Source organism: Pyxicephalus adspersus, chromosome 1 (genome assembly GCF_032062135.1).
Source record: "Pyxicephalus adspersus chromosome 1, UCB_Pads_2.0, whole genome shotgun sequence".
Lineage (NCBI taxonomy): Eukaryota > Metazoa > Chordata > Amphibia > Anura > Pyxicephalidae > Pyxicephalus > Pyxicephalus adspersus.
This window is the reverse complement of record NC_092858.1, coordinates 69,358,695-69,379,356: the sequence shown is the minus strand read 5'-3', so window position 1 is coordinate 69,379,356 and position 20,662 is coordinate 69,358,695. Positions and strand designations below refer to the sequence as shown.

The window sequence follows — 20,662 nt, the reverse complement described above, 5'->3', positions numbered from 1 at the left end:
CTTCCATTTAAAGTGTGAAAAAATGTGTTGCTCCTACCGCAGATGTAAGCTGATAGCTGACTTTTTCTTTGATCCAAAGCAGCACAAAGCTTTCAGGAATATTATGGTAAAGTATATTCTAGCGATATTTTCCTCTCCAAAGGCCTCCCCTGTACTAATAATGGTGGAATGTTTATATTGTTGATTTTGGTGAACCCCAAGTCTACCTTAGGGTATTCCAATTATCCTCACAAGAACAGGGCCCAGAATCTTGCAATGTTAGTGAGTTTAATCATTGTTTTTTGCATTAGTAAAGTGTTGTTATTGAGAAGAAGGTATTAGAAGGGGTAATCAGGAAAGGGATTATTTATATAATATTCCCTAAGTATATAAAAAAGAGTTATTAGAAGGGGTTCTCAGGAAAGGGATTATTTATATAATATTCCCCAAGTATATAAAAAAGAGTTTTTTTTTCAGATCCTATTATTAATATATTGTATTTATATAGTGGCAACATATTACGCAGCGCTGTACATTAAATAAGGGTTGCAAATAACAGGCAGATACGTACAGTGACAAAGGAGGAAGAGAGGACATCACAAATATGTTCAGGTTTTATGGAGGAAAGGTGCATAAGTCCATCAGGACTCAATACAAGCAATTAATTAGTTCATATCCCACCTGTTACTGATTGTGTTTCCAATAGATGAATTTTGGGTGAAATACAGATTCCTTTCTATTTGGTCTCCAGAAAGAGAGGTTTGCAGGTCTCTCTTCCATTTTTTTTAAGAAACATGAGTGTAATCTGGCTTAGTGTTATCAGTAGGGAGCAGGTCAATAGGGAGTAATGTCACAGACTCTAAACATAATTTCTTAAAAAATGTTGGGTTTGTTGGGTGAAAATACTTCTAGGGATAAGGAATAAGGTTTCTGCAGAATCATAGGGAGAGAATTGGGATTCAATTTTTTTGTAAAGTAGGCCAAGTGGTTGGGGCCATAAGAAATGCCATTTACAATCTACGTCAGAGGTCCGCAATCTTTTTCGGCCACTAGGCCATATATGGGGTGGGCAGGGACATTTGTTGTATTAGACTGTTTAGAGGGACATTTCATCTTCTGTTTCTGCGTCTGTGAAATAAAATGAGCTATTTATTTTACTGCTACAGGAAACTTGAATTTCAAGTTTTGCCACAGTGAGAAATGTTGCCCCTTTTCAAAAATATGAATAAAATTTCAAATTTATATTTCAGTGTACTTTGAGCCACTGATATGGAACTTTTGTTCACAAAAGGATTCTTCTTTTCTCTAACCTTCCTAATTTGCACACTTGCCTCAAGACCCACAGAGGGTACTGATATTAAAGGATAAGCATGTCAGGGAGGCAGCTTGCATTATCAGCGGAAGGCGCCAAATTTATATTTTTATATTAAATCCAGTCTAAACTACCAGCTGAACAAATCTCAAAACAGAAGTCCATGTGGGGTAAAGCATTTACCAGATCTCTGCTGTAAGGTTTACTAGACGAATCACACATCATTGTGCTGATACCCGATTAAAGATTTGGGTTAAAGCATCTGGAATATGAGTGCAGCATAAATGTTATATAAATGTGTTTCTTATTTGCATGGAAGCCAACACCAGTCTCTGCTCCAAGTGTTCTCCTCTCAACAATTACTACTTTGCTTTGTATACTATACTTTTTGAAGTCTTTATGTCAGGCATGTGACATGTATGATCGTCTTTGAATCTTGGCAGTGCTTGGTTCTCAATATTGCACGGAGTGGAGCTGTCTTAATAGTGTCTCTTTGCATCAATAATGGGGCAGGGTGCTATGGTGACACTGTTTTGAAGATCAGGCCCATGACACCATAAACTCACATTACTTCCTTAGTTCTTTAGTCTTCGAGATTGAAAGACCATTATTTAATCCTGAAAACTGAGGACGCCTTGTGGCAAAATTGGATTATTGTGTGTGTGTGTGTGGAGGGGGGCGAGTAAGTGAGCATCGCCAGCACTTTTTTTTATTAATTGCAAACGCAGACGGGCTTCTTTTTCATAAAAAAAACAAAAACAAATAACGTTAGTATTCCAGATGTAAACTGCAGTTTTTACTTTGAAACATATGTCCCAGGAATTGGAAGCTGTGCTCCTCATCATCAGTGTCTAGGCTTACAGCTGTTTCCAGTGCTGACTTGAAAACTAAAACCAATATATAATTATTGATCACAACAGCTAGTTTATTGTTTGCATAATCAAAGTCCTACTGTTGATACTTTGTTATTCAGACATCAGTCAGAGTGAAATCTCAATAATTGCACATGGTGGGCAATACATAGCTGCATGTTCCCGACCTGCAACTGCAACCTCTGGCAGGAAAAAGCCTTCTAACACTAACTTGCTTTGGATCTTTGAGTAGCCGTGTGACCAAATGCAGAAGGCTGTAAAGCAAGATGTCGCTGGAAGGTTTGTCACAATAGACTATGTCTGTTAGGAACAGTTTTTCACCAGGGCACATCAATAACCGTAGCACTCTAGCACATTTCCCTTGCACTTTCTTTACAACAAAAGGGCTAGTTCATTGTGCTTGGTCCCTCAGGCAAAAATTTTCCATCCCTGGTGCATACCAGTATAGTATAAACTGTGTAACAGATATTACAGCTCAATTGGCTATTGTGTCCAATTGTGTGCCTATTATTTTAAGGCAACACTAGGTATTTGTCACTGTTTAAACTGATTGGTACAAACCAATCTATTCTCTGACTTTTACAGTTGCTCTTTATCTTTTTTGTGATTATATTTCCTGATGGTGAATTTTTATAACCTATTTATTACTTACACACAGTTTAGTGTTTTCCTTCAATTCAATCCCCCACACCCCTGTATGCAGTCCACTGGGTAACAGTGGTTAGTATTCGTGCCATAAAGGGCTAGAGTCATTGGCTGGCTAAGACACTATCTGATTGCTTGGAGTTTGTAGATTTCCTTTGTGTTTAAGTGTTGCATCCTCTAAAAACATACAAGCACTTTTAGTCCTACAAGACAAAAGCCCTATATACTATTACCCATACCTACTTTTCTTAAGTCCTGACTGCCTAACATTAATGAATAGAGTTGCAGTGTGAAGAAGAACCAGCTTGAGGTTTTCTTTGGGAATGTAATGTGGTACTGACCTGGGCCACATAATGATCATGGATTAGGGATGAAGGTAAATATGTTAACAAATGGGCTACATTCAGGGCAGTGGGGGGAAATGATTAAAGTCACCCACAGCTATAGATAACAACAATAGGAAAATTATGTTTAATAATATTCTAGTCTATGCCTGAACTGTGGTCCTCATAGCATTATTTGTCCTCCTTTTTTTTCTCTTCATCATCATCATCTTTCTCCTGGTCACTTTCAAAATCTTCTGATCTGTAAGATTTTTCTTCTTTACCAGTGTCATAATAACTGTCTTCTCTTTCATCCTTTGGTGCTTTTGAAGCCTCGTCTTTGTCCTTTTCATTATCTCTTGTTCCTGACTGATCTTCTTTCTCCACCATGTCATCATTGACGTCCTCTGGTGTGCTTTCTGCTATAGGCTGGTTTGCCCCTTGACCCCTTTCTTTCTCATTATGTACTTCCTTTTTGCCTTTTGTTTCTCTTTTATCCATAGTGTCATTGATTTTATTTTGTGATTTGCTTTTCTTTTCCTCTGCTGATTCCTTCTCAGAGTCTTCATCATCATCATCATCATCATCATCATCTTTAGTACTGCTAGTTTTTCGGGTTCTAATGTCCTGCCCAGCTGCATAATTTGAAGATTTCCTTTTCCCATTTGCCGTCTACAGAAAAAAAATTGTAAAAAGATCCATTTTAACTTTATGGAAATAGATTCAGGATTCACAAATAAATATCCTGTGTAAATACATTTAAAGGTACATTAATTACTACAAAAATCTAAAACTAGAAAAAAGCCTTTAAACTTCCTCCAATGTAATATTAAGGTAATATTAAGGTATTAATGGCAAGTAAATTTTGCAACAGAATCCAGTGTTTTACATAAAGGTATGATGGGAAATCTAATTTATAGATGGATCTTCAATTTACATTTTATTAAAAAAAATATCAGGTATTAGAATATTTATCATTTGTCTTTTCACAAGCTTAGGGCAATAGGATACAATTGCTGTGCCCTACAAACTCTAGTTTTACATTCACACTAGGGGCACTTTGAAGGTGAGTGAGATAGAAGTGTGTCTACCAGATAAGCTATAAAACTGGCAAATGAGTTTAACATCAGAATTTTATTTATATCACCTGCAAAATCTTATATTAAATTTACAAAAAGCAGGACAGCACACACTCAGGGACATGTATTGGTAAAAGCTGCAATTAAAGCAGTCCATGTGCCATTGTAAAAAAAAATGCTATATTTCTTTTTGAATTAGGTATTACTTTACCTTGTGTTGATGGGCAGCATACCATCCTCTTGGGTATTTTGCAATACTGTCCATGTATTTCTCTGCTTTCACCCAGTCTTCATGCCACTTTTCAACTCTATACTGAGGCTCACACTTTGTAAGTCTGTCTTCAATGTTTTGATTCTCCCTGGATACTTTTATCAAGTCTTGAGCTCTTTTCTCTTTATTTAAACTGATGAAAAGAATGTGGATAATTTTATAATTTATTGGTTCTACCTACCAGCTGCATTTAAAAGTTGAACAGGAAAGGATGCAAAACATAAACACAAATAAAAAAAAGAAAGCAAGCAGTAAAATCGTCTGATCACAGACAAGCTACACCAAAAACCTTTAGGTACTCAATGGTTGGCTTCAACAAAAAAAAACTATGTTTAACAATTATGCCCTTTAAAATATTAGCACTCTGAAGGCTGAGGAGCTTCAGAAAAGTAATGTACTTTTAAATAAAGGTCTTATGACCTAATGGATAGAATATGGTGTGCATATCACAGAGCAGATAGCACCATCCAGTGTTTTTTTTATAATTGGGCCCCTAATGAATCTTTTTTGTGAAATTGTATGTCCTTTTGTTGTTCTACTTATCATATCTCAGTATGTAGTTCTATAGGCTTTATCTGTTTTCATGCATGCGGATGTACAATTATGAAAGAACCACTGCATCTCTGCAAGAATAGCAGTGGACCTTTAAGGCTGTTGAGAAGACCTTTTAAGCCCTGCTGCTTTAGGTGTATTTAGATTGGTCTCACAAAATCTCTTTACACAAAGCATCAATAGAAATGCATGAACAATCCATTAATTCGTAAAAGAACTTTCATATCGTTAGTACCTGACTGTAGAATAGCAGTATTTGGTATATTGACACTTGTGCCAACTACATGAATTTCTGTGTTGAATATTCTCATTTAACTGTTTTTTTTATTCACATTTAATTGTTTAAAGAAACATTTCAAGGTAAAATGACTCAGCATCAATGCAGCCCAGATGCCAATCCCTCAATCCCATACCACCCTCTTTGCCTTAAGTCAGTCCATTGCTCATCTTCTGGAAGCTAATTGTGCGGTTTCAGCACATGGTTGCCCCCAGGATTTACATGTGCAAGGGATGGTGAGGTATCCCAAAATAGGTAGAGTTGTAGGTCAGTATAGGAGCCAAAAGTCATACACAGATGATCAAGCTGGGCTAGATTTTTTATTAGGCCTTATTCCTATGTTTTATCTTTACCTTTTGGCTACATAGTTATTCTTGTTGTCAATTCTTCCTTTTGTTCTCATTATAGTTGACATTTTACCCAGCAATAAACGGTTGTCCCTTTCAATAGTTGAAAGCCGCTCCTCTTCAAGCTAAGGCACAATATAAATAAAACACAATTTAGTACTCTTTTAATTATTTTATTTTATAAGGCAGGATACAATATTTATGTTCCCATGTAAATCTGCTTCTGAGTGATCATACCAAATATCAATGACAGACAGCTTCCTTGCATTTTGCACTTTGAAGGATATAAATGTCACGAGGTTAAGAAAACAAAACCAAAAAAATCCTATACATTTACGGGTAGGATTTATGTCTTTGCTATAATAAACAAGTAATTTCACTAATAGGATCTCTCTGATATACTAAAGTCAATAAAATGTGGCTCACTGTGGAATTTAGTGTCATCATATTTTAAAGTCAAATCTCCATAATCAATTTTTAAAACATAAGTAGATATATTTTTTAGAAATATCCTTTTGTAAAAGTTATCAGCCTACTTTTTTTTAACACAAAGTTTACTTTCTTTTCAATAGTAATACTTGATGTTTAATCTTAGAATTGATAATTGGTTTTCTAAAAGGGAAAAATAAAATCCAATAAAAATTACCTTTAGCTTCTTAAGCTTGAGATTGAGATGAGCATATGTGTGAGGGCTGTTAGTATCCACCATCGGCTTGGCAGACTGCACCTAAAACAAGACATCTTTTATTTGAAAATTGGTATTTTGTTGATTGTATTGTTGCAGTTATATCTATATTTCCCTTCCAAAAATGAAATGCGGTTTGGATTTTTATAGTCTGTGAAATTATGCCAGGGAGGAACTGGAAGATAAATGGATTTGATGCTCTTGGAAGTGTTGGATTCTTATGAGGTTTGCAAGGCTTATGAATAAAATAGAAAGTGAGAAATATAAAAAAAAAGTAGGGCTAAAGAAGGCAATATTAGATAAAAAAGGAAAGAAAACCTATAAACCTTTAAAGCAGACCTGGCAGTAGAATAACAAAAGTCAATTATTGGAATCAGACTCCATATATTAGTCTTATACATTATTTATAAAGCACCAACATATTATGCAGTGCTGTACATTAAATAGGGGTTGTAAATGACAGACTGATACAAACAATGACACAGGCGGAGGAGAGGAGCTTGCCTGAAAAAGTTTACAAACTAAGAGGTACATTAGATATTTCTTGTTTAGTTCCGCTTCTTTAACACTTTAGTAAATCTGGCCCTGGAACGCTTCGCTGCGCCTCATCTCAGTTCACAGTTCACTTATCCAAGCGTATTGTCTTTGTAATCTTTGCATTACTACTTTTACAGTACCTCCAACACAAGGAAAGGTAATTTAATGCCGCTTTGTGTACCCTGACTGCTCTTTTGTTTGGCCTAAATTGTATGGTATTTAATGGAGCTTAACTGGCAATTTGTTTATGTGTACACTTACTTGTAAATTTGTTTATACCTTCTGTGCTACTAAGCAACATAGGAGCAGGAGACTTTTCAAAGATTCACTTTACTAACTGAACAGTATTTACTCCTTTATTATATCATTCTCAGTGTGTAAATGAATACCATTGATTTGCCACCGCAGACAATTTGGCAGCAGCAGCATCCAAGAAAGAAGAAAAAGCATTCACAGTTTCAAAGTCTTCTAAAATGTAATGAATTGATTTAGAGGAAGTCTGTACTGGGGGAAAATGCTAGTTGTTTGGCTGCCTCTTACTTTTTGAATTATTGACCTAGAACCAGAATGCAGAAAACACTATACTTATATTTCCTACCAATTATTTATTTTCTACTCTGTGCCAGAATTTTTTTTTTGACACTTACAAATCTGAAAAGACAAGCTTCCTGGTGTTAAATTGCCACAGAATGGGAGATTGTTTGCACCCCAAAGGCTTCCAGCTATAACTGTAAATCAAATTCTGTAACAAACAGCTGGAATAAATGACAAGCCCACTTCTAGTTTACTACTGTTGTCACTTAGATGTGGCTTATGATAACACATAATTTTTTTTGTACAATGTAAAAAGACTAAATACATTACATACATATTGCTATGCATAAAACATAGATTTGTTTTTTGGATTGAGATTTTATATATACCGTGTTTCCCCGAAAATAAGACCTAGCACTATTTTGTAAACCTGCCCTAATATAAGACCTACCCCGAAAATAAGACCTAGGAGAAAAAGAAAATAAAAGCATACATACCGGTAAATTAAAAAAGTACTCACCGAGACAGCTCCAGATATCTGATCCTGCGTGTGTGTCCTTTATGCTGGCTGCAGCGTGTGTGTCTTTGATGCTGGCTGCAGCCTGTGTGTCTTTGATGCTGGCTGCAGGGCGTGTCTATTCCTGAGCCAAACTGAAAGTAAAAAGCCTGCACACTCGCCCCCGCGATTCTGAACAAGGAAGCAAGCTGCTGATCCCTGCCCTAACGGAGATCCCTGCACTTAATTACGGGTAAGTGATCAGAAGGGGACAATGGAGTCAATGGAATAGAGTGATCAGAAGGGGACAATCATTTCATAGTGATCAGAAGGGGACAATCATTTCATAGTGATCAGAAGGGGACAGTCAATGGCATAGAGTGATCAGAAGGGGATAATCAATGGCATAGAGTGATCAGAAGGTGATAATCAATGGCATAGAGTGATCAGAAGGGGAATTTGAACGGCACATGAGTGATCAGAAGGGGAATATGAACGGCACATGAGTGATCAGAAGGGGACAATCAATGGAACATGAGTGATCATGAGTGACTTTCAACAATAAATGTGTACTGTAGTCTTCTTCATGGAAAAATAAGACATCCCCTGAAAATAAGACCTAGTGTGTTTTTGGGAGCCAAAAAAAAATATAAGACAGTGTCTTATTTTCGGGGAAACACGGTAATACTATGTATTTATCCCTGTCTTTACTTATGGCTATGGCTCATAGGAAAATGTCTTTCATAGCCTAGCTATAACCAGATATAAAACAAAGCAAATCCTGATAGCAAAAAGGTTTAAAAGTGAACTCAAGCAGTGTAAAAGTAAAGTGGTAGACAAAATATCTGTCCCATGGTTCAAATGTGCTTCCACACCTTGCATTGGTACATTGCACTACAATTCATTCCTTCTCATCTCAGAATTTAGCCTGTGGAAGGGTCGATCAGATGTAACCATGGGTCACCCAAAGCAGGAGGAACAACATATGGTAAACTGCTTTGGCTAGCATCCCTGCATTACAGTGAAAATTATGGGCCTAATTTATTAAACCACTCCAAGGCTGGAGAAGATACACGTTCATTGGTGAAGCTGGGTGATCCAGCAAACCTGTAATGGATCAGGTTCAGGATTTAAAACATTTGAAAGCAAAATGAATTTGAAGAAATCTATTCCAGGTTTTCTGTAGCACCCAGCTTTTCAGATGAAAGTGTATCTTCTCCAGCCTTTAATAAATCAGGCCCCATGTAACTACACGATGATGACGCATGACTCACAGGCACATGAAGAGGTTGGAGGGCCTCAATTGTAGGACCTCAATCTGATACCAGGAAGATAAAAAACATGAGAGATCCTGGTTGTGTGGATCGGTGCACTGACACAGTCAAGCACAGTTACACAGTTCAGTTTTTGAATGCGTTAAGCTCAGTTCCAAAGGTATTTATTTATATGTTACACCAATCAACATTACACTAGTTTAAAAATTCGCCTTGCTTTGAGCTTAAGGTTAAACAGCCAGTCCAGTGACTACTACCATTTCTGTCATAAATTGTACTATACTGTACAAGGTATTATTACTGTTTAATAATAATACTAGCTACGATATACAATCCCTCACCCCTAACAATGCCTACAGACAATTCAGTAGCGGTTTTCCCACAGCACACTGCCCAAGAGATCCTATTAATATTATGTATGGTCTGTCCACATGCAGCTTTATGGGTTCAAGGGTCCTATCCAAATACCACAGCAAAAAAAGAGTGTGGAACCAAGAAAATGCACCCATACTTGTAAATCTCTATATAAGTAGCACAGATAAGTATCACTATGCCAACAAGTAATGTTCTGTCCTGCTGAGGAAAGTAAATGGTTAACATGGATTTTACTCTGCAGGGGTTTTGTGCCACTGATGATGCAAAGCCTGTGTAAATTCCTTTACATTATGCAGGAACATTTAGTAAACGGAATCTTAAAATACATATCACTTTGATTTTCATTCTTGGTTATTGGTTCACTTTTGATGTGTGCATACAAATTATGATGAGGTTATGATGATTGTGATTTGGTGATGAGGTAAACAATATTAGGAACATCGGGAGATCGATTTAGTTTTATTAAAACCTTATATTATCATACATCTATTGTATACATCTATACATATTACTGACCTATTACTAGTGATTAGTATTGAAGGTCAAAGAACAGACCAAATGTCCTTGGTGATGTAAAGAAAGCCTGTAGAATGGAGGTTGCCAATGGTTACCTTTCCAAAATACTAATTATCTGACTGTCATACCAGTCTGATGGCTTTATTACTTGCTAGGTCACTGAACTGGAACAAGTATGCAATTTGGATGAGAAATCTGTCTTCAGTAGGATTTTCCTGATTCCCATGGTTCTTGCAGGCCTGTATCTCAAGGAAATTTTAGAGAAAGCCAGGCAAGTTTAAAGCATAGCTGAACTATTGATGTCTTTTTAAATATAAACCCTGGCAAAAATTATGGAATCACTATCGGATAAAACTATTTTATTTAACAGCTGAACATTCTGGCATTGTAAAATATACCTACAAAAAGAAAAGAAAAAAGACCCTGTAATAAAGGTACATAAATATAAGTTATGGAATCACTTAAAAATGTAGAAAAATTACCCAGAAAATTACACTTAGTACTTTGTCGCACCTCGTCTGAGTTTTATGACAGCTTGTATTTCTTGAGACAAGGACTAATGAAAAACAATATTTTTCGTCATTCCAAGTTTTAAAACCCGGCAGATCAACTGCACAGGACTGGAGCCTTATTATGGGCAATTTTTTTATTTCCAGTATACATTTTAAATCAGATTGAGATCTGGTCTATTCTCTGATATTAGTTATTAACTTGGGAGGGACAACTTGTAAAATACTGCAACCTGAACTTGTACTTGTGTATGTGAAGGAAAGTACAAAGTTTCACAATAAAATGAAACAATGTAGAAATCCTTGTAATGTTTTCATCAATCAGGGACCAACATTGACTTTTTTTTATTATAATCTCCATGTCATTAGCATGGATTTGTATAGAGTTCCTAAAACTGTTCTGTGCTTGTAGTAAATCTATAACCATATTTTTGACAGAGTGTAGAATGATTAGAACCTCTTTCAGGATGCCATTGGTTCCCTCTGGGTTCCAACTTCAATTTATCATATTTGTCTTGGTGACGGTAATCACTGGGACAGAATATGAAGAACTTCAAACACAAAGTTGAACAGTTATTAGAACAAAAGGTGAGGGTGAATCTTTTAATCTGGACACTTAAGCTACGTACACACGTCCAACGGTTCTCGCCTGATAATCAGCTCAGGGCCGATATCGGGCAAGAATCTGGCATGTGTACAGCGCCAGTCATCCATCGTCCGAACAACTGTCCTGTCGGATCCATGGACAATGGTCGACAAATGATCCTAATGAAAGGGAAGGGGGAGAGCGCGCAGCGGGGTGCCGCTCCGTTGCCCTCCCTCTCCCCTCTGAATAGAGCAGAATGGTGCTGTATGTACAGCACTTGTTCATGCATCATGCAGTGCTTAGTCGTTGGTAAGGATTGTGAAAGATCCTTTCCAACGACTATTATAGCACGTGTGTATGCGGCTTAACTTTAGTGACAAGTGTCCCAAGAAATTTTATCTTACTTCCTGTTGTGTCACTGGCACATGAAAAAAAAAATTTATAATCCCTAATGGTACACACATAGCACAAAAAACCTAACTAAAGTTTTAAATACCCGCTCCTCCTAAATGTAAGGTTGGGCCAACATGAGATCTGAGAGATCAATGGAGAATAAAGCAGAACTAGTGAATGAAGTATAAAAGTTCAAGTGGGCACAATTCTGAACTGCTACATGTCCCTCTGTACTTGATGGCAATTTACTACTAAGAAAAACACAATGATTTTGTAAAGTATTTGAGAATGTTTACAGAATAAGGCTGATTTACCTAATTAGTCCATATTCATACATTGTGAACAACATCCCCAATTCCTTTAGTTTATCAGCCCACATGTTTTTATATTGTGAATCCAGTGTTTTGCATTTTAAACCTTTTTGTATATCTAACTGCAAAAAAATCATAAATATTTTTTTCTTTCATGAATGCCATACCTTTCTCTTATGCTCATCATAGTAGGTTTTGTCCCATTTCTGCTGCAGATACTTGTTGCCACATGGTAATATTGGCTGATACGCTCTGTGCATCTTCTAAGTGACTTTCTGCACGGCCTGGGAGCCTGGTATTGAGTAGGTGAGGCAGAATAAATCTGAGCCTGGGGAGAGAAGCTGTGGAGACAGCAATGTGTTTGAGGCCAGTCATGTGGTAGTTGCCATGGCATTGGTGGTAAGCAAAAAAGAGAATAGCTGCTGCTAACCTTTTCAGCACTGTGGAGGTAAATCAGCAAACAAACAATGAAAAAGTAAACCTGCTTATCCTCTGAGGAACAATATAATAATACATTGCAACAAGATTATTCCAGTGCTCAACCTGAAAAGAGCAACAGGCAGCTTCTAGTGACATTGAGGAAATGTCAGAAATGCAACAAGTTCTTCAGGCTGACAGATAGGAAGTGGTAGCAAAGTCAACAATAGACTTCTTTATTGGAAGGGATGGATTAACATGGTAAGATTTGGCAGGAGTTAGGAAATTGATGCTATTACGTTTCTTTGCTAAGGTGCAGACATACACGAAATATCAGAGGGGAACTTTATTTCTAATAAATTACCATGAATTATTGTAAATAAAATAAACAACTAGTTGTTGGAAATACCACAATTGCAGCTTCTTATTAAAGGTGGAGAAGACTTAAATAATGAATGGATTTCACATTCCAGGTCTTGCTGAGATGTGTACACACATGAAAGTAAGCTTTCCAAATTCCTGGAGTTATAGTCAGGTCAAGCATGTGACCTTATGTCTCCATGCCCTCTGACTCTTGCTGACATCTATTGGCAGGGCAATCTCAGGAAAAAAAGCCCAAGCTGGATTTCTCCTGGCTGATGACTATAGTTTCTCTGCAAAATTCTGTGTGTTTCGCCTGCCTCCTTTATAGGGTGAATTTTATGTTTACCCAATGCAAGTTTGCATATTTCTAAAACTTCATCACCACTGGAAAACAACCTTTGTAGCCACTTTTCAAGGACCCCACATGTGCATGGACTGGGGCTTTTCATGCAAGTGGGAATTATGCAAAGCCCAGCCACCAGGGCAAGCTATAGATAGTGGGTGGACCTAAGACTAGACAGGACAACAATGCTTATCCAGAAGGTTATCAAAGAAGTGAGAGATGTAACAACAAGTTGGGGATAGATTGTGCCAACTAATGTGAAAATATACTGGCACAACAGTATGGCCAGAAGATGTTGCCAGGGGAAACAGCATTCAGAGTAAGAATCTGATAAAGAAGCAAACAAATCAAAGTAAACAAGAACGTACAACTTACATCTGAACAAACAAGCTCAGCAACAAAGGCTAATTTTGTGAGTCACACCAACAACTTTACAAACACTATGACTTGCAACTTGAAAGTGGATTAATTTGCCTTCAGGCACACCGTGCAAATGGGACAGGAGGGCAAGTTTGGCCACAACTCTGCAGGTGCACAGCGTATCTGGGTGTAAAGGGGATTTTTACTTGAATTTATAATGCATATTAAATTCAGATCAGCAGGTTCTGATTTACCTCAAAGGTAGAGTGTTTATACCAGATATATCTAAGGCTTCATTTGACATGGTTTGCAGTGAGTTTTTCTTAAATGTCATATTAGAGATGCATTTGCATTGCAGGCAAAGCTGGTTTAAGATCAGCCTTTGTTTGAGCTGTGCTGCCTTTAAATGTACTGGCAGAGTTGAGCAGCAACGTCCAGCTACTCTAGTTCCAAATTGAATATTTTACCTGTGTGTATCTATCACAGGAAGCCAATGTGCAGCAAAAACAAAGATGAGAACCAGGAAGCAAACAAGGGAAAATCAATGCCAAGAAAACAGTGCAAATGTCTGCTAAAGTTCCAATAGTTCCCCAATGGCTAACTGTGATGTCAGCTTCATTTGGTTGAATAGATAGACTGTAGATAATTCCCTGACAATTCTATTGCAGATCTGTAGGCAGCAATATACATGTGTTCTATTTTCAGGAAAATGCATTTTAGAAATCAACAAGTACAGTAAAATGCAATTGTTCATGTTTACATATTTCACAGTGGCCCTTACTTTAAAAAACTCAAGACATTTTTCAGATGCCATTACATAATCAAACATTTAAAAATACTTTTAATATACCAGTATTCACTTTTATTAACAGCAAACCTATTTACACAAGAAATAGAACAAATGTTACAGCTCAAATTCCTTCATTTTCTTATCTTAGAAAACTAGAAGTACCAGTTCCTCTGGGAATCAGATTTTCATGTCATTATTGATCCCACATCAGCTGGTGAACAAAGGCCAGACATTACATCAAGCAGGATAACTGGCACATTAACTTCCTCATCTTTATTGAGAATTTGGAAAATTGCCCTAGAACACATATGCATAACTTTTGCTGCAATGTCAATGTTACCAATTACTCAACTGGCAGTATATGACTTTTATAGTTTCAGAATATCTTTTGTGTCCAATTGCAGCAGGTCACAAATCTGGGCAAACAATCATAAATCAGACAGACTAAAACAGGAGCAGTTAAAATTGAATGAAGTAATTTGTGAGTAATTTGACAAATATTGAGTTATTGTTTAATTTAGTTAAAGTAGACCTATCACAATAAAATCCACAAAATCATTATTCATTCTTTTATTTTAAAATAAATGCCTTTCATTTTGTCAGCCTTCATAGGAGTTTTTGTCTATTCGTTGTTTGGAGCAATTCACATAACAATGCCAAAAGAGTACTTTTAATTTGCACTTCTACAAAATGTAAAGTGTTTAAAATTTAAAACTCTAAATCTGCAAATGTCATATTATACCTTGTGATCGTGCTATAAAGGTCCTTATGCAGGCAACTGAGTGATAATATTCTCCCAGTTGTGCTCCTGTATTGTTACCTTGACTTCCTTATTATATGCTGGTATGGTCTATATTGCTAACCATCTCAGCCAGGCTTCCACGGAACCCTGGAGTTACTCAAGTGGTATTCAAGGTGTTCAAGGGGTTTTGTGAACAGTAGCTGATTGACCTCCCATATGATGGTGCCTGCATAGTTCCAGGTTCAACAGCATTTGGCAGAGCTGGTAGGATGACAACAGTGATCTGTTTAGCTGTCTAGAAGGGTGGTAGTTTGATGCTGTAAAGGGTATTCCTTCCTGATTTTAAGTATAATGGGGTTGTTCTTTCTATCAACCCTCAACAAACTTATTTTGTTTCAATCAGTTTTATTAAGTTTTCAGAGAACAAAATAACAGGTAAACATAACAAAAAAATCAGATATACAACACATAAATCATGTCAAACATAACATTGTAGGCTTCGAATTAACAGACATATAATACCAGGAAGCTGCATATACCCCAAAAATACGACAACAAACAGCAAACTTATTTTATTAGGGTTCCCTGAGACAAAATGTATTTAAAGGGTACCCCTGGTGTACAAAAGGTTAAGAAAGACTGCTTTAAAGAATAAATACATGTAGTCAGTGGCTTGTGACTGCAATACACTTCAGACAAGACATGGGTTTTATTGAAAAAAGCAAACATATGTTCTAAAACACAATTAATTAGCAAATGAAATGTCTTTGAGTTAAAGTTTACATCTATTTAAAGTATATATCTTGTAACCTTTAACACGCTTATGATCATATCAGTACAACTAACAAAGTCAAATATTTTGCTTGTGGTTCAGATAGCACAACTCATTTATTAGTTTTGGGTAACACATTTCCTATAGCTGCCAATATTTTTAACTCATTTCCAGAGACACTTCTGTAATAAGGCACTCAAGTCATGAATAGGTTCTGTAGCAGCTGAGTATTAGAAGTGCTCAATGGTAATAGTACTAAGATGTTCAATTTTAATCTCGTTTGTTGTCAGAGCAATTTTTCAAACACACATTAAAGTACTTATTGATGGCCTTAATACTATGCAATCCTGCAACAATATATATATTTTTTGAAAGCACAGGGCCTGTAGAATGAAAAGGTTGTAGTTGGAAATGTTTATGTTGCAAAGTTATGCCAACTGTTAATCAAACCTACATTTTCAGTTAAAAAATATGGTAAAATAATTTGTTTGCACACAAACTCCCACATTTCTGTACAATGTAATATATTATATTGTGTCAAGCCTAAAACCAAACATCATCCAATATTATCAATAAACATCCAGTGATATTGGATAGAGATCTTATATAGAGATATTGTGACAACACACAATAAGTGTTAGGCATCCTTAAAGGATCTAAGCACCCACCAGGCAATCCCTTTGTATAAGTCAACTTTAATGTTACCTATTGTGTAATTGTATAATAAATTTAGGTAAATTCTTTATTGGACAGCAGATGGCACTGATAGGCTAAGGCTAATAGGCAGACAAATGGCAATTTGGATATTGTAGTGTAGTGAGTGTAGTGACCTAAAAAAATGTATGTTAATGTTGTTGATTTTGGGACATTATTTTATACAATATTAATAATTAATATAGTAATTAATATAAAAAATAAATAACTGTTATTGAATATATAAAAGACATAAAGAACTAGATGTGCATATAAAAATTTAGCATATACAAAAGTTAAAATTTAGGTAAAATACAGAAATAGAGTACAGAAAACCAATAAGAAACAGAAGTATAACAAGGTCATAGATGGCAAATCTTCCCTCACCTCCTAGATTGTAAACTCTTAGGGGTAGGGTCATCTCCTCCTCCTGTGTCACTGTCTGTCATTTGTAACCCCTAATTAATGTACAGTGCTGCGTAATATGTTGGCGCTATATAAATCCTGTTTAATATTAATACAAGCCATTTACAAATAAACAAGCTTTTCTATTGTAAAATAAAACAAAGATTATGAGTAGGAGGGGATGGAACAAGAAAAAGGAAAATGAGGGAGAAACATCGGGGATTGCAACAATAGGTTAAAAAAGAAGGTAATGGGTAACAGGAAGGTGATATTTTATATATTAACCATCTGAAAGACAATTTTGAAATTAAGTTATTTCACAAATTTAATTTATTTCACTAATATGTATCTATTTATTTTAAATTGGGTTCTGTTGGATATATCCATTAATATGTATAATGGATATTCAAACACCTCCTGGCTTAAAAACAAACAAAACAAATACAAATGTGGAATAACTACATCAAATAACCCTTGCCCTTCGTACAGAATTGGTCCACTGTAATTACAGGCCCCAGGACTGGGCAGATCTATATTAGATAATGGGTTTAGATAAATCATGAAACTAGTATAGGAAAAGTTAATTTATACCTACAATTATCATGGATTAAAGAAGTTTAAACACAAAGCAGTATCAGTATGTTCCCCAGATGTGGACCTATATGTGCTAAGAAACCAGTGGGGAGCTTCATATGAATGATTTCTATGAGGGTTTGAGGTTTCCATGCTCATGACATTTAGCTTGTACCATTTACTCAGTAAGCTTCCTGGAGACATGCCAAACCAATGATGCCTGAAAATCTGTACACGTGTAAGAATGTGTATCAATTTATCTTTATTTAAGAGGTACCTCAGCAACCAACCAATTCAGCAAAACCCATTGTCAATTCAGCCGTGTGGAACGCCTGATATGACGCTGTCAGATCTAACACTGCTGCAGGGTATTTGTTTTCATCTTGATTTTGATTAAATGCTACCCAGGTTTATAAATTGCAGATTCCTTATCCAAAAGAATTCACTGCAAGCATATTTCTCGATCTAAAACATATGGTATATGCAACAATATGCTATTATTGCTGAATGTATAGTTTTACATTTTGTGTACCAAGCATTACAAAGCCATCACAGTCTGAGACTGCTTAGTTGTATGTAGTTTCTTACAAAGTGGACTAATTGCCTTGGAAATCTGTATCCCAAAGTAATAAAAGGGCCGAATAAAGCCGCTTCATTGACCCCCTTAGGATGCCATAGTTGTCAGCAGAAAAGATCCATGGTTTTTACCTAAAGACAAGAACCCAGCTAGGATTCTGAACTGTTCAGACACATGCCAGAGAAAGCATTGGTTTCCTGGGTAAACATTAGAATATATCAGAATATGAAAAACAAATGAAAAGTAAGATGATGTACATAGGAAACATTTAGAGACTAATCTTTGTTCTATATTCCCTGTGCGTCACACACACACACACACACACACACACACACACATATATAGACAAATTTGTACAAAATATACATGCCAGTTGTGTTATCTGTTCTGTTATGCCTGTCTGTCATTCTGATTTAATAGCTTCAGTACTTCTGAGTCACTGACCTGGAACAAGTATATGAGTAATATAAAGGAAGGTAATCAGACTTTGCCCTAATATTTTGGTTGTATACAGATGTCAAGTCAGTGGAGTAGAAAAGTACTAAAGGACCATTACCAAAAAGTTTAACAAAAGTTATTGGTAACAGCATTATCCTACTATTCATTTAGCTCAGCTTAGATTTATTCAGTAAGCAATAAAGGTGTTTTTATCCAAATTAAAAAAAATGGCTTGCTAAATGAGTGATCCTGCCATTGGAGACAACATGGCAATGTCTAAATCATCATAGCATGGTCAGATACAGACATGATTGTGTGCACTGTGCTTTCACAATGCACTATTATAGGTTTGTATTTTATAACAACCATCCGATTACTACCCTAGTTACTATTTATATTATCCACATTTGCCAGCTTATTCACAATTTGTTCCATGGCTGCCTTGCAAACACAAAGTAATACAAACTGAAAGTGCAGGACATAAATACCAATTTGTGCAGTGTTTTGGGGCTACTGAACAATCTACAACTGATTAAAAAAGGAATCCATTCAGTTGTGTGCAAATGTGGCAGTACAACTGTCCATGTGGCCCCAAACCACCATTAACCTGTTTTAATTCTTGACAGACCAACAGGGTTTAACGGTTTAACCCCCCCCCCCTTGCCTTTTTTTTTATAAGAATTATGATCATATTCAGCCATGCTCCATTTGTATACAAACAAATATGTCAATTGTGTCAAACTTTGGCCCGCAATGTCCTTTTTTTTGGCCCCAAAGGAATCCTAAATATGAATTGCAGCTGGCCCGCCAATGCATTAAAATAGCGCCGCTACTACAATTCCTGGCAGCGTCAATAGACCAGCGGCCTCTCTGCCTATGCATGGCCCCACACTGAACTGCTGAATAGATGCAAGTAATGCCGGTAATTGTAGTAGCGACATCACTCCTGCCTATAGACCAGCGGCCTCCCTGTCTATGCATGGCCCTGCATTTGGACCGTTTTATAGATGCAGGGAATTGTAGTAGTGGTGCTATTTCAGTTTAAATTTGGCCCACGACTTTGTCTAAGTTTTTAATTTTGCCCCACTGTGTATTTGAGTTTGAGACCCCTGATATATAGTATGAGCAATCAAATAGTCTGACCACAAATTTCTCTGACATCTCAAAAATTCATTTATTATAATGCAGGGACTACAACTGTCCACTAGGTGGCGCTCATCTGCCGAGGCAATCCATACATCTTGTGCATTGGGAGATGATACAACCAACATTTTCAGATTGCACAAACCTAATTCATTCAAAGTGCTGGGGTGATTGTTTTGTGTTTACTGCATGGCCAGCGGGGAGAATACCACTGTACTATTTCATAGTGAAAATGCTGGTTGCCTGGCTCTATCTTTGCTGACTTCACGCATGGTCTTATGTTTAATATTAGGAGGATCAGTAAGATGGCCAGAAAATTAGGTGAGTGATAGCACCCTTTATATTTTATTAGAAGTTCTCTGCTCTCCTAAGGGAAACAAAGTTACAGCGTTAGGTCCTTTAAAGCCACTGCAGCACCAACAATGCCATGTGTGCCGTACATTGGTCGGAGCCCGGCATGCCGCTGTCCTGATCACTGGCAGCACTCTACAAAACAATCACTATTATCACAACTCAAACCACGCCCCTCACCCAAATCTTTCACCAATCATAGCTAAGAACACACCTACATGTCACCTACTATGTCACAACCAACCAATCAGCGACTAATAAGGTGTGTCCATCCCACCTCCTGCAGGTTGGTGTGTGATACCTCTGCTCCTTCCCGCTCTGTGCTGAGCTCTGTGGAGGCGGCACACCGGCATCCCTTTAGGTGTGAGAGCCACATGTGTCGTACATCAGTGTCTGCACTTACCTCATAAAATGTTACTACTAATAATGGCAGACATATGGCACAGCTTTATTACTATAATGAAGTGACTCATCCTCATACCTGCACAGCATGCGATATCTGTTACCTGCTGAGGTGTAGTTACTGGAAGCTTATCCTGTTGGAGGTGACCAAGGAGTGCTGTACATAGTAATTAGTGAGAGATATATGGGACCCATGCTGTACACTTGGCTCATGATATATGCAGAAGGAGGCAACATGACAAAAAAAAAAAAACTCTTTAGCTAAGGGCCCAGGCACAATTGCAACCTTTGTGACACCTGTCCTACCTATCCCCACCTGTACACTTACAGCCACGACAAACAGTTACACACCCCTCACTTGGACACACCAAACCTAGCCATCCTCACCAATACACGTACAGCTTCTATGTGTACACACAC

General features: G+C 36.9%; 1 protein-coding gene across 1 annotated transcript; it reads right to left on the bottom strand.

Annotated features, from left to right (window-relative positions):
• Positions 1 to 2,195: 2,195 nt before the first annotated feature.
• On the bottom strand, positions 2,196 to 12,443 carry CFAP97D2 (CFAP97 domain containing 2). The gene is made up of 6 exons (XM_072398646.1): positions 12,304 to 12,443; positions 12,041 to 12,214; positions 6,304 to 6,384; positions 5,664 to 5,782; positions 4,422 to 4,614; positions 2,196 to 3,803 (listed from the first exon to the last, which is right to left on the bottom strand). The coding sequence occupies exons 2-6, from the start codon at positions 12,131 to 12,133 to the stop codon at positions 3,324 to 3,326; spliced, it is 966 nt and encodes a 321-aa protein (XP_072254747.1). The 5' UTR covers positions 12,134 to 12,214; positions 12,304 to 12,443; the 3' UTR covers positions 2,196 to 3,323.
• Positions 12,444 to 20,662: the final 8,219 nt, after the last annotated feature.